This window comes from Phyllostomus discolor, chromosome 1 (genome assembly GCF_004126475.2).
Source record: "Phyllostomus discolor isolate MPI-MPIP mPhyDis1 chromosome 1, mPhyDis1.pri.v3, whole genome shotgun sequence".
In the NCBI taxonomy this organism is placed as follows: domain Eukaryota; kingdom Metazoa; phylum Chordata; class Mammalia; order Chiroptera; family Phyllostomidae; genus Phyllostomus; species Phyllostomus discolor.
In genome coordinates this window covers 146,489,933-146,517,716 of record NC_040903.2, presented here as the reverse complement: position 1 = coordinate 146,517,716, position 27,784 = coordinate 146,489,933, and the positions used below count along the sequence as shown (strand labels likewise).

The 27,784-nt window shown below is 40.5% G+C and overlaps 2 protein-coding genes and 1 pseudogene across 2 annotated transcripts in view; 1 reads left to right on the top strand and 2 right to left on the bottom strand.

Moving 5' to 3' along the window:
* The window catches only part of RNASE12 (ribonuclease A family member 12 (inactive)), a 27,655-nt gene extending 15,348 nt beyond the window's left edge, over positions 1-12,307 (bottom strand). The window contains exons 1-2 of the mRNA XM_036031015.1: positions 12,033-12,307; positions 8,679-8,872 (exon numbers count right to left, since the gene is read on the bottom strand). The gene's annotated coding sequence lies outside the window, so the exon portion shown is untranslated. The remainder of the gene's footprint in view (positions 1-8,678; positions 8,873-12,032) is intronic.
* LOC114490376 lies at positions 7,417-7,925 on the top strand (annotated as a pseudogene).
* Positions 12,308-24,473: 12,166 nt separating the features above from the next.
* LOC114490377 (olfactory receptor 6S1) lies at positions 24,474-25,758 on the bottom strand. Its single transcript, XM_028504347.2, has one exon. The coding sequence runs from the start codon at positions 25,754-25,756 to the stop codon at positions 24,770-24,772; it is 987 nt and encodes a 328-aa protein (XP_028360148.1). The 5' UTR covers positions 25,757-25,758; the 3' UTR covers positions 24,474-24,769.
* Between the last annotated feature and the right edge of the window lie 2,026 nt (positions 25,759-27,784).

Genomic DNA, 27,784 nt, shown 5'->3' with positions numbered 1-27,784 from the left:
ATGTACAATGAGATAAGTTCTGTGATAGAAATATTTGTTGAGTGTTTGGGAGGTACAAAGGAGGAGGATGTAAATCGGTTTGTGTTAGAAGCAGAGCTCAGAGAAAATTTACAAGAAATGATACTTTAAATTGACTTTTTCTTGTTACTTACTGTTATAAAAAATTTAATTTAGACTGCACAGCTAGTTGTATAGTTTAATGGATGTTGATAAATGCATGCATCCATGTAAATACCACCCCAATTAAGATATAAATCTTTCTGTGCTCCTTTTCGCCAATACCCCACCCCCTCTCACCACCTCACAGACAAGCAGATGAACTGCCTTTGGTCTCTACATTTACAATAGCAGGAAGGAGAGGAAAGGCAATCCTGTGGAAGGAACTGTGTGCAAAGGTGCGGACATGTGAGAAATTTTTTTTTTTTAATGCGGTGTTAAAATCTGGGGAAGAAGGTGGGAAGAGATTTGCCGCGGTTTTGTCCTTTCTAAATTCAGAACCCCAAACCCTAACTTTGCTTTTGTGGAATTAAGCCTCTCTCTCAAAGGAAAAGTTTAATCCTTCCTTAAGATACAGAGTTACATATATCTCTACCAATTTCATACATGTTTCATACCATTTTTTAAAAAAGAACTCTTGTTTTCATTTTTTAGAAATCTTGTTCACATAAGCTAGTGAACAGAAACTAAAATTTTATTTAACTAAGAAAGATCTTGTAACTGTTTCCTACTGTAAATATAATCATAGATGAAAACACTGAAAAAAAGCAGATTCATGCAACCCCAAGAAGTGAACCAATTCTGCTGAGTAAGAGTTAGGCCCTCTGACCACAGCCCTGTGCTTGTACCCATGATTTTTAAACATTTGCATTTGTCTAAGATCACAACGTTTATAAGAAATCTGTAAGCTTATATATGATTAATTGTGTCCTTTAATTTTCATTGGGTAAATATAAAACATGACCACTGACATTACACAATTTTAAGCAAGAAAAACCCTCTATTTAGTTAGGCAAAGAAAGGCAATCATGGCAGACTTGTTCTTGATTCAGGGATGAGTCATGGAGAAGCCTCACAATGTTGTTCCAAGGAGTGATGAACATGTACAATGCCCAGGGCAAAGAAGGTAATAGGACTGTGGAAGCAAAAGGGGCCACATATTCACCTGACAAGCTCAGGGGAGGTCTGTGAGGCAACCTTGTAAACTCAGAGACCTAAAGTAACTACAAATGATTGTCTAAAATTAAAGTTTATTAACTAAGACTAGTTCATGGTGGGTAGTCCTGTCCTAGACTAGTATTTTTTCCAAACAAAAGTCAATCTGTACTTTAACTAAGCCTGTCTACTATCATTTTACATCATTATATAATAACATACCTTTGGAATATCAAGGTAACTTCCCTTGTTCCCAAACCCCTGGGCACAAGCTAGACCACAAATTCCCTCATCGTTGTTGTTATCATGTTAATTGTTAACTATTAACTATCCCTTACCCACCTATGTAAAAGAAGTATGTATTTATCATTTCACCTTTTCCTATCCCAGAGGTTACCGTGCTTTGCTTCCTCCTGCCTCCCTAATCTACCACCAATGGACTTCATGTAACCCCTTTATGGCTCCTCCTTTGATTCTAATGTATAAAATAATGTGCTAAACTGTCATTCTCTGGAGCATTTCTCAATCCATTGAGATATTGCTTCCCAGCAACTGTCATCAGATTGGCTCAAATAAAGTCACCAAAAATTCTCTACAGGTTTAAAAGTTTTTTAGGTTGACAGGATCTTCTGTGGCTTGACAAGAGCTGCCTTTCCCAATACTCCCTTGGTGTTCAGTCCTCATTCTCTGTATACCAGGGAAAATCCTCCATGTCCCACCAAAAACTATAAGACGTTGTTTTAACTGACTGCTCTGCCTGCAACAATCAAGAACTGAATCTCTATACCCCATTTGCCTACCAAGGCATTTCACTGGAGGAAATCTCCAAGGTGATCAGAGAGGTAATCTCTTTGGACTTGCAGACAGGCACCATAATTCTTGAAGAAGTGACAGGGTGCCCGACTGTTACTGCAGACAGGAAGGGAGCACCAGGAAGTATCTCTGTAAGAACCCCCCCACCCCCCACTCTACCTCTATCCCCACTTGAGCAGGAAGCAGGGATGGTCCTTGAGACAGAAGTCCACCATTCTTCCAGGTCAGGGCACCTTAATAAACCTTTCTTTCTGCACCAGCACCTGTCGCACGAGTTTGGCTTTTGTTGTGGCAGGTCAATGAACCTATGGTTGGGTTACATGACTTTTTTTCCAGGGCAGGAAAATCAAATCAAACTTTGAATCATCGGTGATGCTATGTTGGTGTGTGCAGACACTGAGTATGTAGTATAGTGCTTAGAAAGCCTGGGTCAGTTATATAACCTTGCAGAGTCAGTGACCAGTTTGGCAAATTAGGGTTTATTATTATCATCATTTTTATTAACATCTTCACTATTGTTATTACTTTCCAGGAGACGGGCCTTGGGCAAAAGTGCCAACAGCTTTCTCATCTCCTCCCCCATTGCTGTTTCTCCTCTGTTGTTATTCTCTGGTGGTATTCCTGGCTCCTTTACCTTTTCCTAGAATCTGTTCCCTTATCCTCACCCTGTCACAGTTGAGCAAGCTCACACCTATTCCCTATATGGACTGACTTCTTCTATTTTAATCATAGACAGCTGTTGTACTAAAAGGAATTTAAAATGCTCAAAGGAGAATTCCAAGAAGCCAGGGCAACCAGCATGGTCATCATGTTTTTTTACGTCATGGGTATGATTTTTTTGTCTCTCAGAGACAGCGCTTGGCTTCTGGGGTTAGCTTACCACGTTTCTATCAGGACAAATAAACCTTAAACTATTAAATCTTACCTACATTCCACCTATCTCCTACACCTGTCTCAGGATGTTACATCAATCTTTCTCAATGTCCCAGCCACAAACTGCCCTTAGGGAACTTTGTTGACCTGTCTGACTCCAGGAGGTCCCAAGAACCCTTCTTCTACAACCCTTGAACAATGCAGGGATTAAGAGTACAGACCCACACGCAGGCGAAAATTCAGTATAATTTTTGACTTCCCCAAAACGTAATTACTGATAGCAAACTGTTGACTAGAAGCCTTACGAATAACATGAACAGTCATTTAACACATATGTTGTGTGTGACATGAATGATATACTGTATTATTACAATAAAATAAGCTAGAGAAAAGAAAATGTTATTAAGAAAATCATAAGGGAGTCCCAAACAAGATGGATGCAAAGAGGCCCACTCCAAGACACATCATAATTAAAATGCCAAAGGTTAAAGATAAAGATAGAATCTTAAAGGCAGCAAGAAAAAGCAGAGAGTTACCTATAGGGACGTTCCTATAAGACTGTCAGCTCATTTCTCAAAAGAGACTTTGCAGGCTAGAAGGGACTGGCAAGAAGTATTCAAAGTGATAAAAAGCAACAACTTACAGCCAAGATTGCTCTACCCAGCAAAGCTACCATTTAGAATGGAACAGCAAATAAAGTACTTCCCAAACAAGGCAAAGCTAAAGCAGTTCATCCTCAGCAAGCCATTATTATATGAAATATTAAAGGGGTTTATTTTAAAAAGAAGAATATCAAAACTATGAACAATAAAATGGCAATAAATACATATCTATCAATAATTGAATCTAAAAAACAAACTAAGCAAGCAAGAAGAACAGAGGCAGAGCCTTGGCTACAGAGAGCATTTTGATAGTTGCCAGGTAAGAGGTGGTGTAGGAGAATGGGTGAAGAGGTGAGGGGATTAAGAAGTACAAATAGGTAGCCATAGGGCTGTAAAGTACAGTATAAGAAATGGGGTAGCCAAAAACCTTATATGTATGACCCTTGGACATAAACAATGGTGTGGGGATTGCCCGAGGGAGTGTGGAGGGGTGCTGGGTAGAGGGGGGCAAAAGGGGTAAAATTAGGAGAACTGTAACAACATAATCAACAAAATATAATTTAAAGAAAAAAGAAAATCATAAGGAAGAGAAAATACATTTACAGTATTTATTTTAAAAAAAAGTTGTGTATAAGTGGACTGGTGCAGTTCAAACCCTTGTTCAAAGGTCAATTGAAGTTTATTAGACCCAGCAAACAACATAAAAAATGGGCATGTTTCAGTGTGCTATGGCCCATTTGAAGCTCTTCTGTTGAACAATTTGACCCATAGTAGGGATCTTAGGAGTGTTTTTAATTGCTTTTTTGCTTGTCTGTGTTTTTATTTTCCCTCAACTTTTTATTTTTCAAAATTTTAATCTTAATGTGGAAATAAATTAAGACCAAGTAAAGGAGAACAAATAAAGGCTATTTATTTAGAGCTTATTGTAGCAAGGCAGTCAGCCATGATCGCTTGAGTTTTGGCAGCCACTCACAGGCAGACAGAAGAGTGGGAAAGCTTTAGAGTAAAAGAGATGAAAGGCTTCAACTAATTGGAGGTTGTTGGTCTGGTAAAGCTTTTAGGGCTAATTAGAAGCCAGGTATCCTATATCACTGATTAGGGATGCATATTTAGCTTTCTCTGATGGATCCTAAGTAGAAAATATTAGGAAAGTTATTAGTTACGAATCAAGTCCTGGCTATTTGGGGTTGATTTCTACAGGGGTTATTATTTGGCTTCCTGGGCTGTGAACACTAGAGACAGTGTTCTGAGTTCCTGTAAATCTTACTTAAAGTTAATAGGCTGGTGTCCTGGATAGACAAAGAGTTGGTTTACTGAGCTGGTTGCTGCAGGTTGTGGGTCAGAGTCCTATTGTTATATACGGTCTGGCCATTGTCCATTTGTATATTCAATCTCTCACTAGAGAAAAGTTGAAAAAAAGTACAATAATGCCTGTATACTCATTTAGAATAATTATTAATATTTGTCACATTCTCTACTTGTGTTGCCACCTAACCATAGAGTATGTGTGTGCACATTTTTCTATGTTTTTATTGTATGACAAAAGGAGAAGATCTTTTATTTAACTTCAAGTTTCCAACAAACAAGGATAATAACCTTGTCTCATATCTCATATCTTGACCCTTCAAACCTAAATACTTCAACATGCACCTCCTGAAATAAGAACTAAGAATAAAAGAATAATGTCAGCCCTGACAGGTGTGACTCAGTTGGTTGGGGGTAGTCCTGGGAACCTGGGGGTTTGATTCCTGGTCAGGGCACACACCCAGGTTGTGCAATTGATGTTTCTCTCCCTCTCTTTCTCCTCCCCTTACCCTCTCCCTAAAAATAAATAAAATCTTTAAAAAAAAAGAATAACTTCAGTACTATATCACACCTGAGAACATTTACAATAAATTTTATATAATCTAATAGACACACATATTTCAAATTTCCTCAATTGGCTCCTATTTTTAAAAATCTGGATTCAAACAATGCTTCTCATTGCATTTATTTTTAATTTCTCTTTAGTCTCTTTTAACCTAGAAAATTTCCCTCCTCTCAGCCCTTCTTTTTCATGGCATTTTCTTATAACAAGTCTCACATTTTGAAATTGTATGCTTCCTCATATTAGATTTCATTCATTTGGTTATTTTCATAAAATATTAAATATTTTTCACAGTCTGAAGAACCCAATAATTTTTTTAGTATAAATTGTCTAGGCTCTTGGTAGGCTTGGATTTTAGTAACCCAAGAAGAAAGAATGAAGGTTAATGAGTCTTCTATCTATTTTCACAGAAGCGCACTATTTACCATTCAAGGAACTTTTATTCACAAAGGAGGCCTTCTTGATTTCTTTGGGTGGCAACCCTGTAATTTTCAATTTGTTGACTATAAAGTAACTTAAAAGGTCAGGGATTTATATTTCAGAAAAGTAGGAACAATTATTAGAGTCCAATCAATTGTTTAGTTTGACAATATTCAAGGACATCTATACATAATCAGATGGATTTCTAAGGTACATGGATTATTTACCTAAAATATCAGAGTATATAGTTTTGCAAAACTTTAGCCAAAAAAAAGTACTTGCCTCATTTGTGCTTTCTCAAATTTATTTTCTTCAGTTTTTACAGATTATGCACCTTTGGGAAACTGAGGCTTTATTCACTCTGGTGATTATCAGTTACTACTTGTATTGCCACTTAACCATATTGTGTGTGTTTATGTGTATGTGTTCATTCTTCTAGGTTTATTGTATATTGTGTGTATTACAAAAGGAGATGACTATTTTCTTTTATTCAACTGCAAGCTCCCAATGACCAGGGATATTAACCTTGTTTGTTTTCTCCCCAAGCATGACCAAATGGTGGGCACTTATTTGGTCAGTATGAAGTTGGTTGTGTGCTACCCCCAAGAGCCAAAGATGATCCTATTTCACAGTCCCAAAAGGTCTTCTAACAGATGCTCCCCACTAACCAAACCCTACCTGCCTGCATCCATTATAAACACTTTTGTGATCTCATTGAGAAGCTGGCCAAGATTTGAACCAAGAAATGTTTGTTGAATGTTTATGTTAGAAAATCTGTAAGTATCAGTACATCATAGTACTTTGGATGACTGTGATGATCAGTGTGATACACATATAAGACCATATAGGAACCAAATATTTAAATAGGAGTTCAATAAATGCTGAAAGAACTACCTGATACACCCATCAAAAGGAACATATTCTTTACTAGCATTTAATTTTCAGCAAAATTTTTATAATGCATGCAGAAGGGGACCTCAGGCCAATACCTTAACGGCTCTCTACTGAAGCTAGGGACAGATGTTTACATTGCAATGTAGTACAAGTCTTCTGTTGACCCAGAAAAATTCTGGTGAAAACTTTCAAATGCCCTAAGTTGAGGGCAAACAGAGCAGTTGGGGAGCTTATTAAGATTCTGATTTGATAGGCCTGAGATTCTTCATTTCTAATAACTTATCAGGAGATGCTGGTCTTTGTATCATACTTTGAGCAACAAGGCCTTAAAGTAAATCCCTGCTTTTGTATAAATGTCCATCATCTGGACTAATAACAAGATGTAGATAGCAGGGAATTCAAGGTTCATTCCTTTAGCAATATTGAAGAATGCTTGAGCCTATAATACTAACATTCTGAACTGAAGACTGAAGGAATAGGCATGTACCAGACAAACACAATGCATTGACCTGTATTAGGCATCTTTCCAAAGGGACAGTCATCTGTTTGCTTAGGTTACTGGAAAATTAAGTATTTGGCAAAGTTGGCAGTCTGCTAAGAAAGCTAGGATACACGGCTTGCTGGTTCCAGGCACTTAGTATTTGAACTGTGCAATCCAACAGGTGATCCACTTCTAGACCAAGGATCCTCCCACCATTGAAGGATCCAGTGAGCTCAAGGTGGCAATAAGTGTTCAAGCAACTTCTGGTAATTGAATGGGGAAACCATATCCACTGGTTAGTAAAGGAACTTCAGATGCTTTTCACGAAGATGGTGCCCAAAGTGAAGAAGGAAGCCCCTGCCCCTCCCAAAGCCTAAGTCAGGGCAAAGGCTTGAAGGCAAGAAAGCAGTTCTAAAAGAATAAAAAAAAAAAAAAGCCACAAAAAAAAGAAGGTCCACATGTCACCCACCTTCTGGAGGTCTAAGACACTGCAGCTCAGAAGGCAGCCTAAATATCCTCGGAAGAGCACCCCCAGGAGAAACAGGCTTGACCACTATGCCATCATCAAGACTACTGAATCAACCACAAAGAAGATAAAAGACAACAATACACTTGTGTTCATTGTGGATGTCAAGGCCAACAAGCACCAGATCAAACAGGCTGTGAAGAAGCTGTATGACATTGATGTGGCCAAGGTCAACACCCTGATCAGGCCTGTTGGGGAGAAGAAGATATATGTTCAGCTGGCTCCACACTATGATGCTTTGGACGTTGCCAACAAAATTGGGATCACCTAAACTGAGTCCAACTGGCTAATTCTAGATATAAAAATTTTATACTATAAAAAAAGAAAAGAAAAGAACTTAGGCCAGCCACACCAGAGTGTGGTACGTTCTCTCCTGATATGAAAGTGCTTTGAAATCTGTCAGTCTGAAGAATGTGAACATACAGCACCCCAGGATAAAAGGGAGCTCTGGTGTAATGATCAGTTTCTTACTTGTTGACTGGGTTCCTTTTATTGCCCCATCTAGCACTAAAAAAGATCAGGAATGGCTCAGGTAGCTTCTATCTTACAACACTCCAATTTAAAAATAAATAAGTCAAAACACAGTTATAGAAACTGTGGTTTACTTAAGTGGATATATTTACCAAATTGGAATTAATGCTCACAAATATAAATTTCACTCAGAGATCTCATCGAAAGCCTAAGACCTAGACATGGACCCTAAGTCTCTTATCTGTAATAATAGTTTAATACTAGGCATAATATATTAGGCATATATACTATATGCTGTATACTCTACTATACTCTAATAGTTTAATAGACATTTTAAATATTTGTTCTCTTCCCTCCCATTCACTTACCACCCCTCCCACCCATTTCCTACAAACTTTCAAGTAATAGAGTCCCAGTCTCTTATCTCTTACAAACTGATACTTCCTCATCTTACATACTAATGTGGTTGCACAATATTAACTGGTACTCTCCCAATTTGACATTAACATCAGTCTTTCCAGTGTTGTGGCATGTGGCAAAGACCTGCATATATTGTGAAGGCAATATAGTCACACTCACTTTTTGTTGAGGATTCTCAAAAAGTGCAAAAACACGAAGTGAAGTTTCTTAGAAGTCAAACTCCAGCCAAAGGGGTTGGTGCCAGTATTTGACTCCATCTGCCTCCAGTGAAGTAGGGTGTATAAGCCACACCTTTGACCTTTCCGAGAGACTTCTTGGTGCCCTCTGCTCTTTGCTGCTGACTCCGGTAGCTTCTGCAGAGAAAGAGAACTTGGTTAGAGTCTAAAGTGGACACCGGTCTCTTCCCGGGGAGCTCAGATTGGCCGTGAACTGGGACTGGAAGGAGAAAACTAGTGGGCGACCGGGAGTGACCTGGAGTGGGGGAGCACATAACACAGTGTCTGCAGGGAGGGAAATCCCGGTGCAATGAAATGCGGGGTGAGGGGTGGGGGGCCCGTGGCCCAGCGGGCCGCCGAGGGTGCTAATGGGGCGCTGAGAAGAGTCGGCCTCGGGCCTGGGACCGTCCAGATCCCCTTCCCCCATGGGCCCCAGTCTTCTCTGACCCCACTTCTCTGCCTGCGTCTACATTCCTCCAGGGCTCCTTGAGCCCTAGTTCCCTGCAGCTTTTCTAGAATTTCAGTGTTCTAAAACTGACGGCGATGACGGCGAACTAGATGTCCTTCACCCGGTGAAGATCCAGTGAAGGACAACTTCGTGTCTCTTACACATCCCGACCCTGACCACTTAGGATTTGGGGATGCTATATACTCTACTATACTCTAATAGTTTAATAGACATTTTAAATATTTGTTTTCCCTCAGAGAATCTTGGACAAGGGCAGGCCAGAGTCTGGGGTGGGGGGTAGGAGGTTGGGGAGGGCAGGGTTTGATGTGATCCAGGTTGGGAGGAGCAGGAGCTTGAAGTTGGGAAACCTTTATTAGAATCCTAGGAGATCCTCAACTATCTGTAAATAGCACATTGTCACTTTTGAAATCTAATGCTCCATTCACCCTCCTTCACCTTTGCCCCTGCATGTCTTATATTCCCAAAGTTGCCTAATTGTTTTTGGAATTTTCATGCCTATATAAATTTTCCATTTGCATGTGTTAAGCTTTGATTTTTCTTGTTAATAAATAAAACCCTTTTAAAAGAATGGGTAACTTAAACTTATTTATATTTAGTACACCAACAATGAAATATCAGAAACAGAAATCAGGGGAAAAATCCCATCTGATATAGCAACAAGAAAAATAAAGTACTTAGGAATAAACCTAATCAAGGAGGTAAAAGACCTGTACTCAGAACACTATACAACACTGAAGAAAGAAATCAAGGAAGACACAGACAAATGGAAGCATGTACCATGCTCATGGATTGGAAAAATTAACATCATCAAAATGTCCATACTACCCAAAGGAATTTGTAGATTCAATGAAATCCCTATTAAAGTACCCATGACATATTTCATAGATATAGAACAAACATTTCAGAAATTTATATGGAACCATAAATGACCCCGAATAGCTGCAGCAATTTTTTGAAAGATGAACAAAGAAATATCAGCAATACCAACCAAATATGACAATACCAATACAATACCAAATATGACAATACCTGATATCAAACTGTATTACAAGGCCACTGTAGTCAGAATAGCCTGGTATTGGCATTAAGAACAGACACATAGACCAATGGAACAGAACAGAGAGCCCAGAAATAAAGCCAAGTCTCTATGGTCAATTAATATTAGGCAAAGGGGGCAGAAGCATGAAATGGAGTAAAAATAGCCTCTTCAACAAATGGTGTTGGGAGATCTGGACAGTACATACAAAAAAATGAAACTCAATCACCAACTTACACCGTACACAAAAATAAACTCAAGGTGGATAAAAGACTTAAATATAAGTCATGACACTATAAAAATCCTAGAGGAAAATGTCAGCAGGAAAATCTCAGACATTCCACGCAGCAACATCTTTACTGGTATGTCCCCTAAAGCAAGGGACATAAAGGAAAGAATAAATAAATGGGACCTCATCAAATTAAAAAGCTTCTGCATGGCTAAAGAAAACAGCACTAAAATGAAGAGAACCAACTATATTGGGAAACCTATTTGCCAATGATACCTCAGATAAGGGTTTGAATCTCCAAAATATCTAAAGAACTCACATGACTCCACTCCAGGAAGACAAACAGCCCAATTAAAAAGTGGGCAAAAAACTTGAACAGACACTTCTCCAAAGAGGACATACAGAGGGCCCAGAGACATATAAAAAGATGCTCAGCATCACTAGCCATCAGATAGATGCAAATTAATACCACAATGAAATACCACTTCACACTGGTCAGAATAGCCATCATAACCAAATTAACAAACAAGTGTTGGAGAGGATGTGGAGAAAAGGGAACCCTAGTGCACTGTTGGTGGGAATGCAGACTGGTGCAGCCACTGTAGAAAACAGATGGAATTTCCTCATAAAATAAAAATGGAACTGCCTTTTGACCCGGCAATTCCACTGCTGGGATTATATCCTAAGAATCCTGAAACACCAGTCCAAAAGAACACACGCACCCCAATGTTCATAGCAGCATAATTTACAATAGCCAAGTGCTGGAAGCAATGTAAGTGCCCATTGGTAAATGAGATAAAAAAACTATGGTATATTTACACAATGGAATACTACGCAGCAGAAAAAAAGAAGGAGCTCCTATCCTTTGCAACAGCATGGATGGAACTGGAGAGCATTATGCTAAGTGAAATAAGCCAGGCAGTGAGGGACAAATACCATATGATCTCACCTTTAATTGGAACATAATCAACAAAAGAAAAAAGCAAGCAAAGTATAATCAGAGGCATTGAAATTAAGAACAATCTGACAGTAATCAGAGGGGAGGTGGGAGGGGACAATGCAGGGAAGAGTTTTCAGGAACAACTCTAAAGGACACATGGACAAAACCAAGGGGTGGGTGGAAGCAAGGGAGGGAAGTGGCTTTGGCTGGGTGGGGAGTGGTGGGGGGTAAATGCAGACAACTGTAATTGAACAACAATAAAATAACTTTTTTAAAAAAAGAAGAAGAACCCTAGGAGAATTTCCAGATCCAGAGATCCAGAAAAGACCAATCAGCAACAGCAAAGAATATTGATAACATAACACCCGGGACTTTGTGCCCAGGAGCGTCCGTGGGCAGGTACGAGATGACACTTTAAATGCTGGTGACCCCAGGTATCTCTTCTGAAACTTTTTCTTAGTTTTCGACCTACTCTCTTCCAAAGAAACAGAATGGAGCTAGCGGTGCTGGGAAGCAAGGGAAGCCGAGGATCCACAGCTTTCTGGGCTGGCGAGGCTCTCGGAATGCAACCTCCCTCTGAGAGTCACTTTGGACCCCATACAAGGAAACCCAGCGTGTGTTTACCCGAGAGTGCTTCTTTCTCCGTTACTCATCAAGAAGACCAGCAATTATATTGGGCTAGGCTGTTCTGACTGAACCCGAGGTCTGCGGGAGGAGGCGACCGGGGACTTTCGCTGGAACTTGGTGACAGGTTTGCTGGCTCTGTCAGATTTGCCAGTGAAAGGGCGCCTCTTACCGAGCTAGATCCCGTTTGCACTCTGAGTGCGATTCACAGCTACGGGCCAACAAACCAGCTGCAAGGAGCTCCCTCTTCTGTCTTGTCTAATCCCATGCAACAGATCGCCGCCAGTGAGACCATTTACTTTTCTTTCTGCTTCTGATTGCCTAGGTGCGAGGAAAGTAGAAGTCTCCCAAGGGCTTGGCTGCCTTCTAGCTCACTTCCAGCTGTGTGAGAACGCGACGATCCCCGCTTCCCGAGTTTGCTCACGTTCCTAACGGAGAATGGCAACGCTACGGGGAAGCCCACTGACCCCAGAGAAAACCAGAATTTTGCATCTGTATGCTGAGAAAAATAGGTCAGGGGTGAGACGGCGTAACTGTTTGAGGTAGTGTGGTCCAACGGCGCTGAAACTAGGCTCCAGCCTCCTGAGGCACGTGGGTTCAAATCCTACCACTGCCAACCGTGCGTGTTAGTCAATCTACAAACCCGAAATACTAATAACCTGATTGTGCGCATCGTTCCCCAGCCAAACTTCCTTCGAGCCACTGGGCTTCGGAACCTATTTGCAAATCAAATCACTTTGATTTTCTACTTGAAGCCCTTCTGACCTCTCCTGCCTAGATTTGCTATTTGTTGCCGACTTTCACTGTAATCAACTTTTTGCACTGTTTAGTGTTGGCGCAAGGGAGGACGCTGCAGGTCCTCCTCTTCTGAAACCCATGCCCACACTGAACCATTCTCATCACCTGGTTTGGGCGCTAACCAGTCAGGAAGTCTTTCCACAAAGTGCTCCTCGGCCCCCGTTAGCCCCACAGGGATAACCTGTGCAGACCCGATTTTAGTTTCAATCATATTGCTTTCATAACAGGAAGGAAGGAAGGAAGGAAGGAAGGAAGGAAGGAAGGAAGGAAGGAAGGAAGGAAGGAAGGAAGGAAGGAAGGAAGGAAGGAAGGAAGGAAGGGAGGGAGGGAGGGAGGAGGGAGGGAGGGAGGGAGGGAGGGAGGGAGGGAGGGAGGGAGGGAGGGAGGATTTACCAGGTGTCAAGCTCTCGGGCAGTTAGGAGGGGGCGGAGGGGGCGGGGGAGGAGGTAAACAGTTATTTGGATTTGACTGCAGGTGGGTTTGTGATTGCAAAACACTTCAAAGCTGATTCTTGGCTGACTCCGTGCATCAGGTCCAGGGGCATGGGATGTAAAAGTGTACATATTGTTGGTTTAGCCACTTTCCTGTCCTTTCCCAGTCAATCTACCTAGCTTGGAAACTATCTAGGTCTCTGAACTACCCCACTGCAATATCTGTGCATATCTAACTCAGTGTGGGAAAGAGGAGGGGATACACGGGGGTCTGTTCAGTGGTGCCCTTTCAGAAGGGTTTTCCCACTGCACTTCTCAGTCTCTACAGCCCCTGTTACCTACCATAGTACTCAGGGATTTGGCTGAGTGGCTCCCTAGGTAAGGGAGGTAGAGACTACCTGTAGTGTCGTGAGGAATGGATGAATAAAATGGAGTAGAAAACTAGGACTCTGTGCAAAAAACAAGGTCTTGGGGGTTTTAATGCCATTTAAAAAAATTCTGTCTGACTTTTAATTTCCTTCCCCTTCTCATTCAAGATCTTCTATGTCCTCCCAGGTCCCTATTTCACTGGGTGACTCCCCCAGACCAGTCCCCTTCCTTTTCACCCATCTCTCACTAGGAAATATCTTGGGTCCTGGAGGTCCTCACAAAAGAGGTCACATTTTTCTCAGAAATTGAGACTCTGGTCTTCCTGTGCTCCCAGTGCTTCTATACCTGTGGATATATTCTGTACATTGCTGACATTTTAATAAAATTCCATCTTTGTATTCCCACATCACTGTCCTTCTCTTCATGGGGCAGTTGTTTTCTCTCTTTCAATGTTTTCCCTTCTTCCTGAAATTTAATTCTGTGTATTATTTTAAGGTTCATTTACTTTTTATATTTCTGTTCATCTCCCTCTAATGACTCCCAGAAAACCTCATCTCTCTACTTGTATATTTTCAGCTATCTAGAGAATATCTCCAGTTAGGCTATCATCTCCATCCAAAAGAATGTTCATTTGAAATCCCCTCCCTCTCCTCTCCCACTCAGCTCCTCCCCAATCAGAATGTTTGACAGAACTCCCCACATCCACCAATGACACTAGAATTTTCCATGGTTTCTAGAGCTCCATACTGGAGGGTTTTCATTTGTTATTATTTTACTCCTTTGCCTCTTTAACCCATAGCACCTTCACTGGCTCTTAATTCCAGTCAATTTGATTGCCTTGAAGGAAAGGCACTTTCTTCTATTGCCATTCATTCCTGCACTCACCTCCCCCACCCCTTTTCTGCCTCCATCACTGCCATCAAACCAAAAGCCATCCTTCCTTTCCCCTTGTCATCCCTTCTCTTATTCCTCTGCACAGCCTCTGCTACTCCTTCAGCCACACTTTGCCACTCTTGCCACACTTCCTCCCCCACTCTTCTCTGGCACTCTTCCTGCCACCCCTCCCCCATGCATCTGTCACTTTCACTTTTTTGTCATTCTACCACACATACATACCTAAAATCACCTTAATGCAATCAATGTCTCTGTCAAATTCTAGCTCTGTTCTGATCACTCCATTTCATCATCCTGAATGTGTTTCATACTGTTTTGTAAGTGTTGACTAATAGAATCAATATATCAACACAGCATTATCATTTTTGTTCTTTCAATTAAACTGGGAAATCATAAATCACTGTTCATTTTTTTAACTAATAGACTATTTTTAAGAGCAGTCTATGGATTCAATTTTTAGGTGGCCATCCCCCCCACTCAGATTCATATGCTGAAGCCCTAATCCCCATGTGAGAGTATTTGGAGGTGGGGGCCTTTGGGAGGGGGAATCCTCATGAATGGGATTACATCTCTTACAGGGATGGCTGTGAAATTTTTCTCTTGGTCATGTGAGATACAAAAGGCAGCTGTCTATAAGCCAGGAAGCAGCCTCTCATCAGACACTGAATCTGCTGGCACCTTGATCTTCAACTTCCAGTTTCCCAAACTGTGAGAAATTAAATGCTTGGTTTAAGCCACCCACTCTATGGCATTTTTATTACAGCAATCTGAACTAAGACAAGCTGTTTTAGGTTTACGGCAAAAATGAGTGGAAAGTACAGAGAGCGCGTACATATCCCCTCTCCTCCCTCCCTCCCACACAGCCTCCCTACCATCAGCATCTGCACTAGAGTCATACATTTCTTGTACAGTGAATGAACCAACATTGATAAATCATTACCCACTAAAGTCCAGAGTTTACATTATGGCTTATTCTTTGTGTTGTACATCCTATGAATTTTGACAAAGTGTATAAAGACACATATCCATGTTCATAAGTATCATACAGAATAGTTTCACTGTCTTAAAAAATCCTCTGTGCTCTCCCAGCACATCCCTTTCTCTCTCTACCCCCACTCCCCACTACCACCAATCTTTGCCCTGTCTCCATAGTTTTGCTTTTTCCAGAATGTCACATATTTGGAATCATACAGTTTGTAGTCTTTACAGATTGGCTTCTTTCACTTAGAAATATTCATTTCAAGTTTCTTCATATCATTTTGTGACTTGATATCTTTTCTTACTACTGAATAATATTCTATTGTATGGATGTACCACAGTTTATTTATTCATTCACTTATTGAAGGATATCTTTATTGTTTGCAGGTTTTAGCAATTATGTGTAAAGCTGCTATAAACATTAATGGGCAGGGTTTTGTGTGGACACAAGTTTTCAATTCATTTGTTAAGTACCTAGGAAAATAATTCTTGGATTGTATGGTAGTATTTTTAGTTTTGTAAGAAACTGCCAAAATGTCTTCCATAGTGGCACAGAGTATTTCTAAACTTCATTTTGTATGGTTAAAACACTGTTGTTGTTTTGTAATGTAATATAGATGTGACACATTTTGAAAAAATACATAAAAGTATAAAGAATACAAATTACCCACAGATAAACACATTTTGTCATATTTTCTTTTTTCATACATAAATATTTCCAAAAGTACAAATAGAATACTTAAATATAATGTCTTTTTAAGGTTCCTGCTTTTTAATGCCTAACTTCTGTCCAGAAAGTGGTGACATTCTACAAGAATATCCTTCTCACTGCATCCTTGTTAGCATTAAATATTAGTTAACATTTTGTAAATCAGTGATGAAATAATCTCCCCTTGTTTTAACAAGTATTTCTTTCTAATTAATGAAGAAGCATTTCCATATTAAGCCTATTACATTGTTTATTCTCTGTATTATTTGTTTACATCCTTTTCAAGGGAAGGCCTTTCTACAGTGTTTCTCTTTAAATTCTGTATTGCCCAGTATGAATTATTCACAATAATGAAAAAGTGTATGGATGGAGGAAGGGTTGAAGGATGTTACCCAATATTCATCAACACTAGCTGATTTCTTAAAGATTAAGAGTCAACATTCAAATCTAAAATGCAAAGCCATTAATTCACATCTCCAAACCACATCTGTATGATCACAAAGAGGACATGTAAAATTAAGTTTTATGGTCAGCAAAAAGCCATTTGCTTGTTGCCTGAGAGTAAGTAGAATTACAATAAAAGTTTCATGGTCATTGGGTAATAAGAATAAAGCCTCCTGGAAATTGAGTATAGGACTGCTGCAAAAACCCTCACGCACCTCCTTCAAGCTAAAAGTTGAACCAGTGACCTAAGAATATCAGCAGTCAACCACATCTATAGTCCTTGCTCTACCAGCTGAGTTACTGAAGGGCATAATAAAAACTAGTACTTAGTGTATATTTTGTGCATGTGGTAACAGATAATGAGAGGGCTGCTTTCTTTGTATTTGAGACTCAAACTCAGGTTGGAGCTCAACAAACTTCCAAAATATATGTACCCCTATGTTTATTGCAGCATTATTTACAGTAGCCAAGGTCTGGAAACAGCCCAAGTGCCCATCAGTAAATGAGTTGATTAAAAAAAGCTGTGGTACATTATATAATGGAATACTATGCTGCTATAAAAAAGGAAGTCTTACTTTTTGTAACAGCATGGATGGATCTGAAGAGCATTATGCTAAGTAAAATAAGCCAATCAGTGAAAGGCAAATACCATAAAATCTCACTTATATGTGAAATCTAATTAACAAAATAAACTGATGAACAAAATAGAAACAGAGGCATGGATACATGGAACAGACTGACAGCTGTCAGAGGGGAGAGGGGATGGAGGATTGGATGAAAGCAGGTGAAGGGATTAGCAGAAGAACATGTGACATAACCCATAGACACAGACAACAATGTGGTGATGACCAGAGGGAAGGGCGTGAGGGCTGGGCGGAGGTGGGCAAAGGGGGGAGGGGGAATGGGGACATCTATTATAGTGTTAACAATAAAAATAAAGTTTAAAAAAGGCAATTTCCATAGTAGAAACTATAGTAAATCAAATCCTGGGAGCAGCCTGGGGCATAGGATGTGCAGTGTGAGTCTGAGGAAGTGAGAATGGAAGCAGAGCAGAAACCACCCAGCTTGGGTGGTACTATCTGTGTAGCTTCTGGACAAGGCTGCTCCAGAGTATTCTTCCAACCAGTTCTTGCTCCAGGAGCAGAGGAGGAACTGCTAGGGTGCCAGCCTGCAAAGAAGGAAAGTGTCCAGGACTCCGTGCTCCCTGGGGTCATGGCTATCAGTAGGCCCAGGCTAGTTTGATCTCTTTTGAAAACAGAGTTGTGCATTCCACCAAATTGCAGAGTCCTTTCATAGAGATCTGAGTAATCTAGCTCCTTTCCTATTTATTGAAGGGCACAAACACCTCCCTTCTTTTCCAAGATCAAAAGAACCCTTATTCTATGCTCTTCTGTCCCGAATCTCCAGGACCTGATTTCCACGGAAAGATCACACAGGGCTTCCTTTCTCCAAGACTGTTTTACCTCATGGACCAAAATGGACACCATTCTCTTGTAAACCTGGGGAGAAACAAGTAACCACCTAAAGTTCTAGCAAGATTTGAATTCCCATCCCCTGCCTTACAAGATCAATGCCCACCCCAGATAGAACGATAGAACTCTATGAAGTTACTGCATAACATTGAATCCACCCATTTTTAAAACTTCATTCAAATAGATAGCATCTATGTATAATACCATTTAACAAATTATTAAAAATTAAAAGAAATTTGTTTTAAAAGAAGCACCTCTTTATATATGAGAAAGAAACGTTCTTGACCAGGCCCATATGGAAATGTAAGTCACTGGAAGGGTAGCGCCCACAGAACAGGTCTTCAGCCTCAGGCCTGATAAGTCGCTGAGCTCAAGCAGCACCAGCACTGCCAGTGCAGCCCTGGGGTAAATGGGAGGGTGTAGGTGCTTCACAGAAGAGAAGGGTGCAGAGACATGATATTAGTGTCACTGTCACCAGTCTGCTTGGACTCATAAATGTGCTCCAGCTCTAGTAGACTGAGACTGGGGTTGTTTTTTGTTTGTTTCATAGGTAGGCAGCTTTCTCCAAGCACAAAGTACCCTTCAGGTCCCCAGAATTTTGGGGCCAAGACAATGAGGGTGTGAAGGCATCCAGACTTCCCTTGGCCTTTCAGCAGAGTTGGGGCCAGTCACAGCCAATCTGGGTTTGAGAGTCCTCCTGGTTTCCTGAAGCAGAAGCTGACTACAAGGGGACTAATGTTTTCCTTGGTCTTTTACCGCCCTTTGCTAACAACCCAGAGTAGCTTCCTCTCCCCCAGGCCCCCAGGCTCTTCTTAACGCCCAACCTGAAATCCAGAACAAATGCAAAGTGGCAACACATAGGAGGGTCGGGAAGGGAGCGCTCCTCTTCCACTTTTCTCTCCTGGGGTCTAAATCCTCCCAGGAGTCTGGCGAGTAAGTCCCGGAGACTCAGGGATTCATTCAACAGCTATTTGCAGAGTTTGTCCCCTGTGGTAGGAGCATGCTCCGCACAGGGGAGGCAATGTGACCAAGGTAAATAAGCTACAGCCCAGGAGCTTCATTCTCCAAGTAGAAGGGACTTCAGAGTAAGGGCAACGCCCACTCTTCCCATTCCACCCACTACCTACTGCCTGATAGAGAAGTAGGTAGGTGCAGGATTCTATAGAAGAGGGTGCTGGAAGCCGGTGGCTCTTCCTCAATGCCATCTTCTGGGGGCCCTAGAAGGGTCCTCTAAATCTAGACCTACAATACAAAGTTCATTCAATAAAGCTGGGGAAGAAAAACAAACAAACAGCAAAAGCATTATTGGTATGAAATAGTGTAGCAGAGCAAGCTAAGGCAGTGGCTGTAGGATTTGACTTCATCGGGGGCATAGTACAGTTATCTTCTCCTGTGGGTCTTGCAGATAACCTTTGCTTCTTGATGAAGTCAATAGTTCTTATTTTTCCTTGGTCCTCTAATAACCAAGCTGCCTGTGATGGTCCTGGGCCTAACCCAGTAAGCACCCAGACCCTTTCAGGACGGTCCAAGACAGACTTGCAGCTGAGCCTGGGTCCCTCACTGAACATTCCTAGCTCTGGAACGCTGTGGCTTAGGTGTCTCCGAGTCCACACCTGACTGCTTTTGGGGTCTGGAGAAAAATTGCTGGGTTTAGGAGAGGAATCAGAAAATAGTCTTCCCACACCATAATTAAAATGGCAAAGGTTAAAGACAGTTTACTTCCCAGAACATGGTATTCAATAAGTTTTTATTGAATTAAATTGAGTCCAAAGTAATTTTCAACAATGAAGTAATTTTGAAACAATAGGTGGTTCAACAAACTTTATTGCCAAAATATGGGGGTGATTCCTTCAAGAAATGTTATAAACTGTTATGTAAATTCCCCTTTGGCCGTTGTCTGGGATAGACTTCAGTTTCTATGCTCCAGGAAATTAGGTCGTTTTCAAAGCAATATATCATCTGCTCTCTGGGCAACACTTCTAGATCACTGAAGATTTTTGCTTCCCTCTCAAATCACTGATCATTCCTGCTGTTCCTTTAGCTCTCACTCAGAAATGTTATGGAATGGAAATATTTAGCATGTGTTTGTGCATATTACTAATAGAATTAACAATACTTTTCTCCTTTTCTTAAGGAGTTGGGACTTTCTGAAGAGCATTTGAAGATGGAAGACATTCTACACAGAGAACCTGCCACAATTGTATCACATGTTTCTTGCTGCATAATGCAATGTTCTGTAGCGTTGTCACGTTTGACCGGGTTTAGTAATTTTTAAAAATAGAGTTGTAACACAAGAAACTGTGGCTGTTAACTCTGCAGCCCTGTAGCGCCCTGTCTGTCCACAGTGCCTCACGTGGTGAGTGTCAGCGCCACCTGCAGCATCACTTCATTCAGAGAGTGGAGTCTGCAAGCATTTGCCATTAGCAGAAATTGTAGTACAGTTTTTCTGAGCACTTTTCAATATTTGATTTCCTGTGGGTTTTAGTGCCCACTCAAACTTTATGGCCATCTCTTTGCATGGTAATGCTCAGTTTGCCAATTTTGCAGCACTTTTTTGAGGTTGATGTGCTGTCCCTATCACTGTTTTTGAAACATTGTTTTTATGCATAGAAACACACTATAACATGGAATTAATTCCTGTTTAATGAAAGACTGCCTCTGGAAGCTTCTCTGACAATAGAGTGCTAGAAATAGTAAATCAACTTTCATATGATCTCCAACGTCATTTGTAAAGCACCTTATTATCCCCATTCCTGTTCTAGGTTAGGAGCCATTTCCTGTTTACTTTAGCATATATTAGTATATGCTTACAGACCTTTGTTAAAGAAATGAATAAATGAATAAATATTTGTCCAAGATTTCCAAAGTACCAAAATAGGAATCCCTATTCCCTTTTTTGGTTTTGTTTTGTTTTTTTTTCTGTTGGAATTTCACTTTTAAAAACAAATTTTTATTGATTACGCTATTATAATTACCCCACCCCACCCAGTACTCCCGTTCCCTCTGGCAACCCCCCACTTCAGTTCATGTCCATGGGTCATGCATATCAGTTCTTTGGCTACTCCATTTTCTATACTGTTCTTAATATCCCCCTGTCTATTCTATACTTAGCAATTTGTACTTTTTAATCCCTACATCTTTTCTTCCATTCTCTCCCTTTCCCCCTCCCAGCTGATAACCCTGCAAATAATCTCTATTATCTACGATTCTGTTTCTGTTCTGGTTGTTTGCTTAATTTGTTTTTTAGGTTCAGTTGTTAATAGTTGTGAATTTATTGCCATTATAATGTTCATAGCTTTTATCTTCTTTTTCTTAAATAAGTCCTTTTAACATTTTGTATAATAATGGCAAGAATGAGCTCCTTTAGCTTTACCTTGACTAGGAAGCACTTGATCTGTCCTTCAATTCCAGAGGATAGTTTTGCTGGATAGAGTAATCTGGGTTGTAGATCCTTGCTTTTCATCACTTTGAATACTTCTTGCCAGTACCTTCTTGCCTACAAAGTTTCTTTTGACCAATGAGCTGACAGTCTTATGGGGACTTCTGTGTAGGTAACTCTCTGCTTTTCTCTTGCTGCTTTTAAGATTCTCTCTATCTTTAAACTTTGGCATTTTAAGTATGATATGTCTTGGTGTGGTCCTCTTTGGGTCCATCTTGTTTGGGACTCAGTGATTCCTGGACTTGTTGTATATCTATTTCCTTTGCCAATTTAGAGAAGTTTTATTATTTTTTTAAAAAGTTTTCAATTTCCTGTTCTTTCTTTTCTTCCAGCCTTCCTATGATTCAAATGTTGGTACATTTGAAATTGTCTCAGAGGCTCCTTACCCTACCCTTGTTTTTTTTTCTTTATTCTTTTTTATTCTTGTTGTTCTGATTGGTTGTTTTTTTTCTTTCCTCATGTTCCAAATCACTGATTTGATTCTGGGCTTTATCCGCTCTACTATTGATTCTCTGTAAATTTTTCTTTATTTTACTTAGTGTAAACTTCATTTATGCCTGGGTCTTTTTATGTTCCTGAAGTACTCAGTGAATTCCTTGAGCATCCTAATAACCACTGTTTTGAATTCTGCATCTGATAGGTTGCTTATCTTCATTTTAGTTAGTTTTTTCTAGAGTTTTGATCTGTTCTTTCATTTGGGCCATGTTTCTTTGTCTCCTCATTTTGGCAGCCTCCCTGTGTTTGTTCCTATGTATTAAGTAGAGCTGCTTTGACTCCCAGTCTTGGTATCATGGTCTATTATAGAGAAGTGCACCCATAAGTTGGATGGGGCAGAGCATTCAGTAATTGCCAGGGCAGGGCAACCCATGTGAATCAGGTTGATGGAGTTTCAGATATGGTGTCACTGCTCTGTGCCTGTGTGTGTGTGTGTGTGTGTTTGTGTGTGTGTGTGTTGTGGGGGCGGGGGGGAGTTGTGCTCAGAAAAAGAACAAATACTGCTGCTTGGCCTTTGGAGTTTTGTCTGGGAGAAAGCTGTCCCTTGGCACTCCGCCGATTCCAGATATTTCAGTTTCTCCCCGTATGCCACTGTGCCCTTCCAGTTGCTGTCCCAGTGCTGGAGCCCAGAGGGAGTGAGTCTGCATAAGTCCTAAATTCACTGCGTGCCCTTTAAAAGGAAACACCTGAGAATCTCACAATTTCTTCCAAAAGAAATTGTGACTTATCTTCCTGGCAGTGGAATCCTGGACTGGGTGGTCTATGTGGGGCTGGGATCCTTCATTCCTGAGGTATCCCTCCCAATTTTTATCCACCACACGTGGACCTGGGACTGCCCATTGCATGTCTCTGCATCTTGGTCCCTCCTACCTGTCTGGATGAATGTGACTTCTTTAAATCCTTGGTCACTGGATTTCGATGTAGCTTGATTTTCTGACTATTCTGGGTGATAGTTGTTTTGTAATTTACCATATTTTGCTGTGTATAATATGTACTTTTTTGCCAAAATTTTTGAAGGAAAAAATAAGGATGTGCATTAAACATGGGTAGTACTAATTCCATATATATATATAAATGTTTTTAATTTTTTTATTTTTATGCTTTAAAAGTGTAACTCCAGAAAGCAGTAATGATATCCATATGCAAAATAACACCCTGGAATATGATAATCAGTTTTATATATAAATTAAAAATTGAATTAAAAATTAAAATGTGGCCCTGGCTGCTGTGGCTCGGTAGATTGAGTGCTGGCCTGTGAACCAAAGGGTCACTGGTTCAATTCCCAGTCAAGACACATGACTCAGTTGTAGGCCAGGTCCCCAGTAGAGGGCATGTGAGAGGTTGACCACACTTGGATGTTTCTCTCTCTTTCTCCCTTCCTTCCCTTCTCTCTAAAATTAAATAAATAAAATCTTTTTAAAAATTAAAACTAAAGATATTTTTCCTGAAAAATGTGAGTGTGCATTATGTATCGGAATCCATTATACATGACAAAATATGGTAGTTGTAATTTTTGCTGTGGTTGTGTGAGGAGACAGGCCACGTTCACCTATGCCTCCATCTTGACTACACTCTCCCCGTTTCCTTTCAAATATCCAATGAGGTAGATAAAATGTACCATGAAGTCTGGTTCTTGGTAGTTGGTTGCTATAGTTGGCATTCTTAACTCTTTAATATTAAAGGTCCTCAACACAATCTCAATTTTATTAAAAACAAAAAAAGATTGACAAGTACAGATATAGGAACATAAAAAGATGAACAAATTAAAGGAATACAATCCAGTGATAAAATAAGTGATGTTTTAAACCCATTTTTCTAATAAGGTACATATTTAAAAAACACCTTAAACGCTATTATTCATAAAATTTTTTTTTGAACTGCTTTTTCAAAGGCACTTTGGATTACTGTGGAGAAGTAGATTAGTCACTTATTAAATTTGTTTTACCTCTTTTCCACCTGACAGTAAATATAATTTTTTGGAATGTGAATATAAAAATATCCAGATAATATATATATTTTATTTTATCTGTTTTTTATTATAAGGAATTATTTTATTTTGTTACTTATTGTATTCTGAGAGAGAGAGCAACATTGATTTGTTGTTCCACTTATTTATGCATTCTTTGGATGATTCTGGTTTGTGCCCTGACTGGGGGATCGAACCTGCAATCTTGGCATATTGGAACAATGCTCTAACCAACTGAACTACCTAGCCAGGGCTTAATTCTTGGCTTTCATAAACAATTGGAAGACTCTACTGAGGATTTTAATCAGTTTTTAACTTTTGGTGAAGGTCACATATCGATACATCCCTCAAATATGTGTAAGTTCGACACAAAATTTACATACCAATGAGGCTTATAATTTTCTGGAACCCATTCTTAGATAATTCCCTGGTGACCATGGACCCTTAGATTAAGCTTTTGAAACAGATTGCCCAGCTTTGAGTTCCAGCATCTCACAGATTGGAGGGTCTTATGATGTAACAATGATTTGATTGTGATATATCAATAATAATATGGGTTTATGTGTGAGATAAAATCAAGGAACTTTTTTTCTGAAAAAAAGATAGACTTGATGACTCTGAAGTTACATAATAGTCTCAGAACTCAGTCATTTAGTGATATTCATGATGATAATAGGAAAGAATGACAATAGAGAAGACTTGGATTTAAGACTAGTTATTATATCCCTTCATTTTTACTTCATTATTTTTTTTTGTTGAAACTCTTAGCAAGTAAAAGATCCTCCCAAAAGCCTGCTACCACCTTTCCAAACATATCCTTCAAAGCTTCCTTGACTCGCTCATTGCGCAAGGCATAGATGAATGGATTCAGCAGTGGTGTCACAAATGTTGTTACCAATGTCACTGCCCAATTAGCATCCACAGAACCACTCTGTGATGGCCGCACATAGAGAAAAATGGCACTTCCATAGAAAAGGGTCACCACCATCAAGTGGGAAGTACAGGTAGAGAAGGCCTTCTGACGGCCTGAAGCAGAGGGGATGCACAGAACAGCCAGGACTATGTGGCCATAAGACACAGCAGTAATCATCAGTGAGGATACAATAACGAGAGAGGCCAGGACAAAATCTGTTTCTTCTAGCTTCTTGGTATTGGTGCATGCCAAGCGGAGCAGTGGCCCACTGTCACAGAAGAAGTGCTGCACCACAGCATCTTGTTCACAGAAAGGAAGCAAGGCCACAGCAACTGTGGGGCCAAGTACAGGAAGGAGGCCCCCCATCCAGCAGGCCAAGGCCACCCGAAAGCACACAGTACCATTCATGAGCAAGGGGTAGTGCAGAGGGTGACAGATAGCCAGGTAGCGATCCACAGACATGACGGCCAGCAGCAAGAACTCAGAGGCCCCAAGAAAGAAGTAGAAATAGAATTGGGTAATACATGCAGCAAAGGAAATGGTGTGTTGCCTTGAGAGAAAATTGCTCAGCATCTTGGGAATGATGACTGAAGTAAGCAGGATCTCTAGGCAGGACAGGTTACCCAGAAAGAAGTACATGGGAGTCTGCAGGCGAGCATCAGCTCCTACTACCCCAACAATCAACACATTGCCTGTTAGAGTCAGAAGGTAGACAAGAAGGAAGACAGAAAACAATTCTTTTGTGCTGTTGAGATTTGGGACACCTGCCAGAATGAACTCTGTCACACCACTGCTCTGGTTCCCACCAGGAGCCATTATCTTTCCCACCTGTGCAACAACATGAACATAATCCTGGTGAGGACAGGTCTTCTCCAGAGCAATCCTGAAACTTATTTTTTCATGATATAGCACACATATCCCCACTTTCTCCAATCACTAACCCTGTTAAGATTTGAAGGACCTGAGGTCCCATTTAATTGATACTAGAGTTGGCAAAGATTTTCTGTAAAGGGTAGTTAAAACTTAGGTATGAAAGTGCCAAGAGCCTCCATCTTCACATTTCCCATTCTCAGATTTTAAATGGTGATACTTCATTATTATAATAATATCATTGAGCATTTGAGTTGAGCAAAAATATCAGAAAAATGATTTTGTGAAGAATATGATCCCCATTCAACCAGGATCAGAGCTTGAACCAGATTGCCTAGCTTTGAATTCCAGCATCTCTACTTACTAGCTGAGTAGCTTTGAAAAAGTTGTAAGGAGCAAGTGAAATAATAGTACGAAGGGTTTAAAAGAGTTTCCAGCACTTAGATGACAAGTGCTGTGGTAGAGAAAGCCATGGACTGTAAGTTAGGGCACCAGACTCTGCTTGGCTTGCCACTTTCCTTGGAAGACTATCAGTGCATCCAGTCTGTTTGTCCAACTGCTCAGCTATAAAATAAGTCACGGGAACTCAGGCTATTAGTACATCTTATATGAAATTACCCCTTTCATGGAGAATTACCTATCCTGGCAACCCAAGGGTCTAACTAAACTCAGCTTGTCACAAAGTGCTTGCCTATCTAAAGCAAGTTCTGCCACTTTTAAAAGGAATAAGAAGGATAAACTAATTGATTCAGTCAGGTATCTATACCTATTTATATATTGTCAACTTCAAGCTAATGTTCTGTGGAATGTTAAGAGTTTCTTAAGCTTTTCAGTCCATGATACCAATCCAAGGCCCTTTCACATTCTTGGCTCTATTAAATAAACTTGCCAGAGACAGAATTATGAATTCCTGGTAATTACTAACAAAATCAGAAATGAAATCCTTACTATTCAATTCGAGTCCTTCCAGTTCTGAAGACCACCAGTTATAATGTTACCAGAAAGGCACTGGGCCTGGGGTGAGTCTGCCTTGGGCCAGCTTGTAGTGTGTGGGTTCTTGGCTTCATGCAGGAAAAATTTCACAACACAAGCCCAGGTGATTTCAAGAGTACATTATTAAAGCTGGGGACAGTGAAACAAAGGAAGGGCTTAGGATGAATAGGAGGAGAAAGCCTATGTGGCACTTTGTTTTGGCTCACTAGAAATGTTATAAGAAAGAAGTGAGCCATTATGGGCTGCATTGAGTTACAGAGAAGTAAAAGTTATAGCGACCATAGTGAGCCAAGGCAAGGCTATCAGCTCACAGAAAAGTCAGAGAAAAGGGGGCTTTGGAAGGATCAGGGTGTTAGCCTGCGATGAGTTGCCACTGCCTGCTGCTTCCCTGGTTGCAAGTCCTGCCAGGATCATTAGAGTTTAGGAGAAAGAGAGCAGAGCAGAATTACACGGTTGGGAAACAAAGAGGGAAGAAAGGTGTGGGCCTGCTCCAGAGGGAGCCCTGTGAGGGCATCCTTTGTCTTAAGAGTTTTTATCTCTCTTTTGTGGACAGGAATCCTAGGGGAGGTCTCTGGGGAGGGTTTCAGCAGAATATTTATCAGCTTTCCAGGTGCGTTCTTTAATACCTCAATATACCAAAATAAGCACATAGAGGAACCCAGGGTCATTTTCTGGTCAGTTTTACCTCTAACTTGGATTTGTTTGGCTCTAATTGTTTTTGTTGTTGTTGTTGTTATTTATCCCCCTGACTTCATCCCTACTTGGGTTTGGCTGGCACTAATGGCACTAATTGGGTCTCTGTCCTCTAGCTCCCCGACCAGGGTGATTTAAGCTACTCCCTCTCTGCTAAGGGAGGAGGGGTGTAAACCTTTTGCTCTCAAGTGTCCTTGGTTAGGGAAGATAAGATCTTGCAATCTACTTGCTAATTGTAAATGGATCAAATGGTTTGGCCCCATTTGTCTAACCATCTGCCTCAGTTTC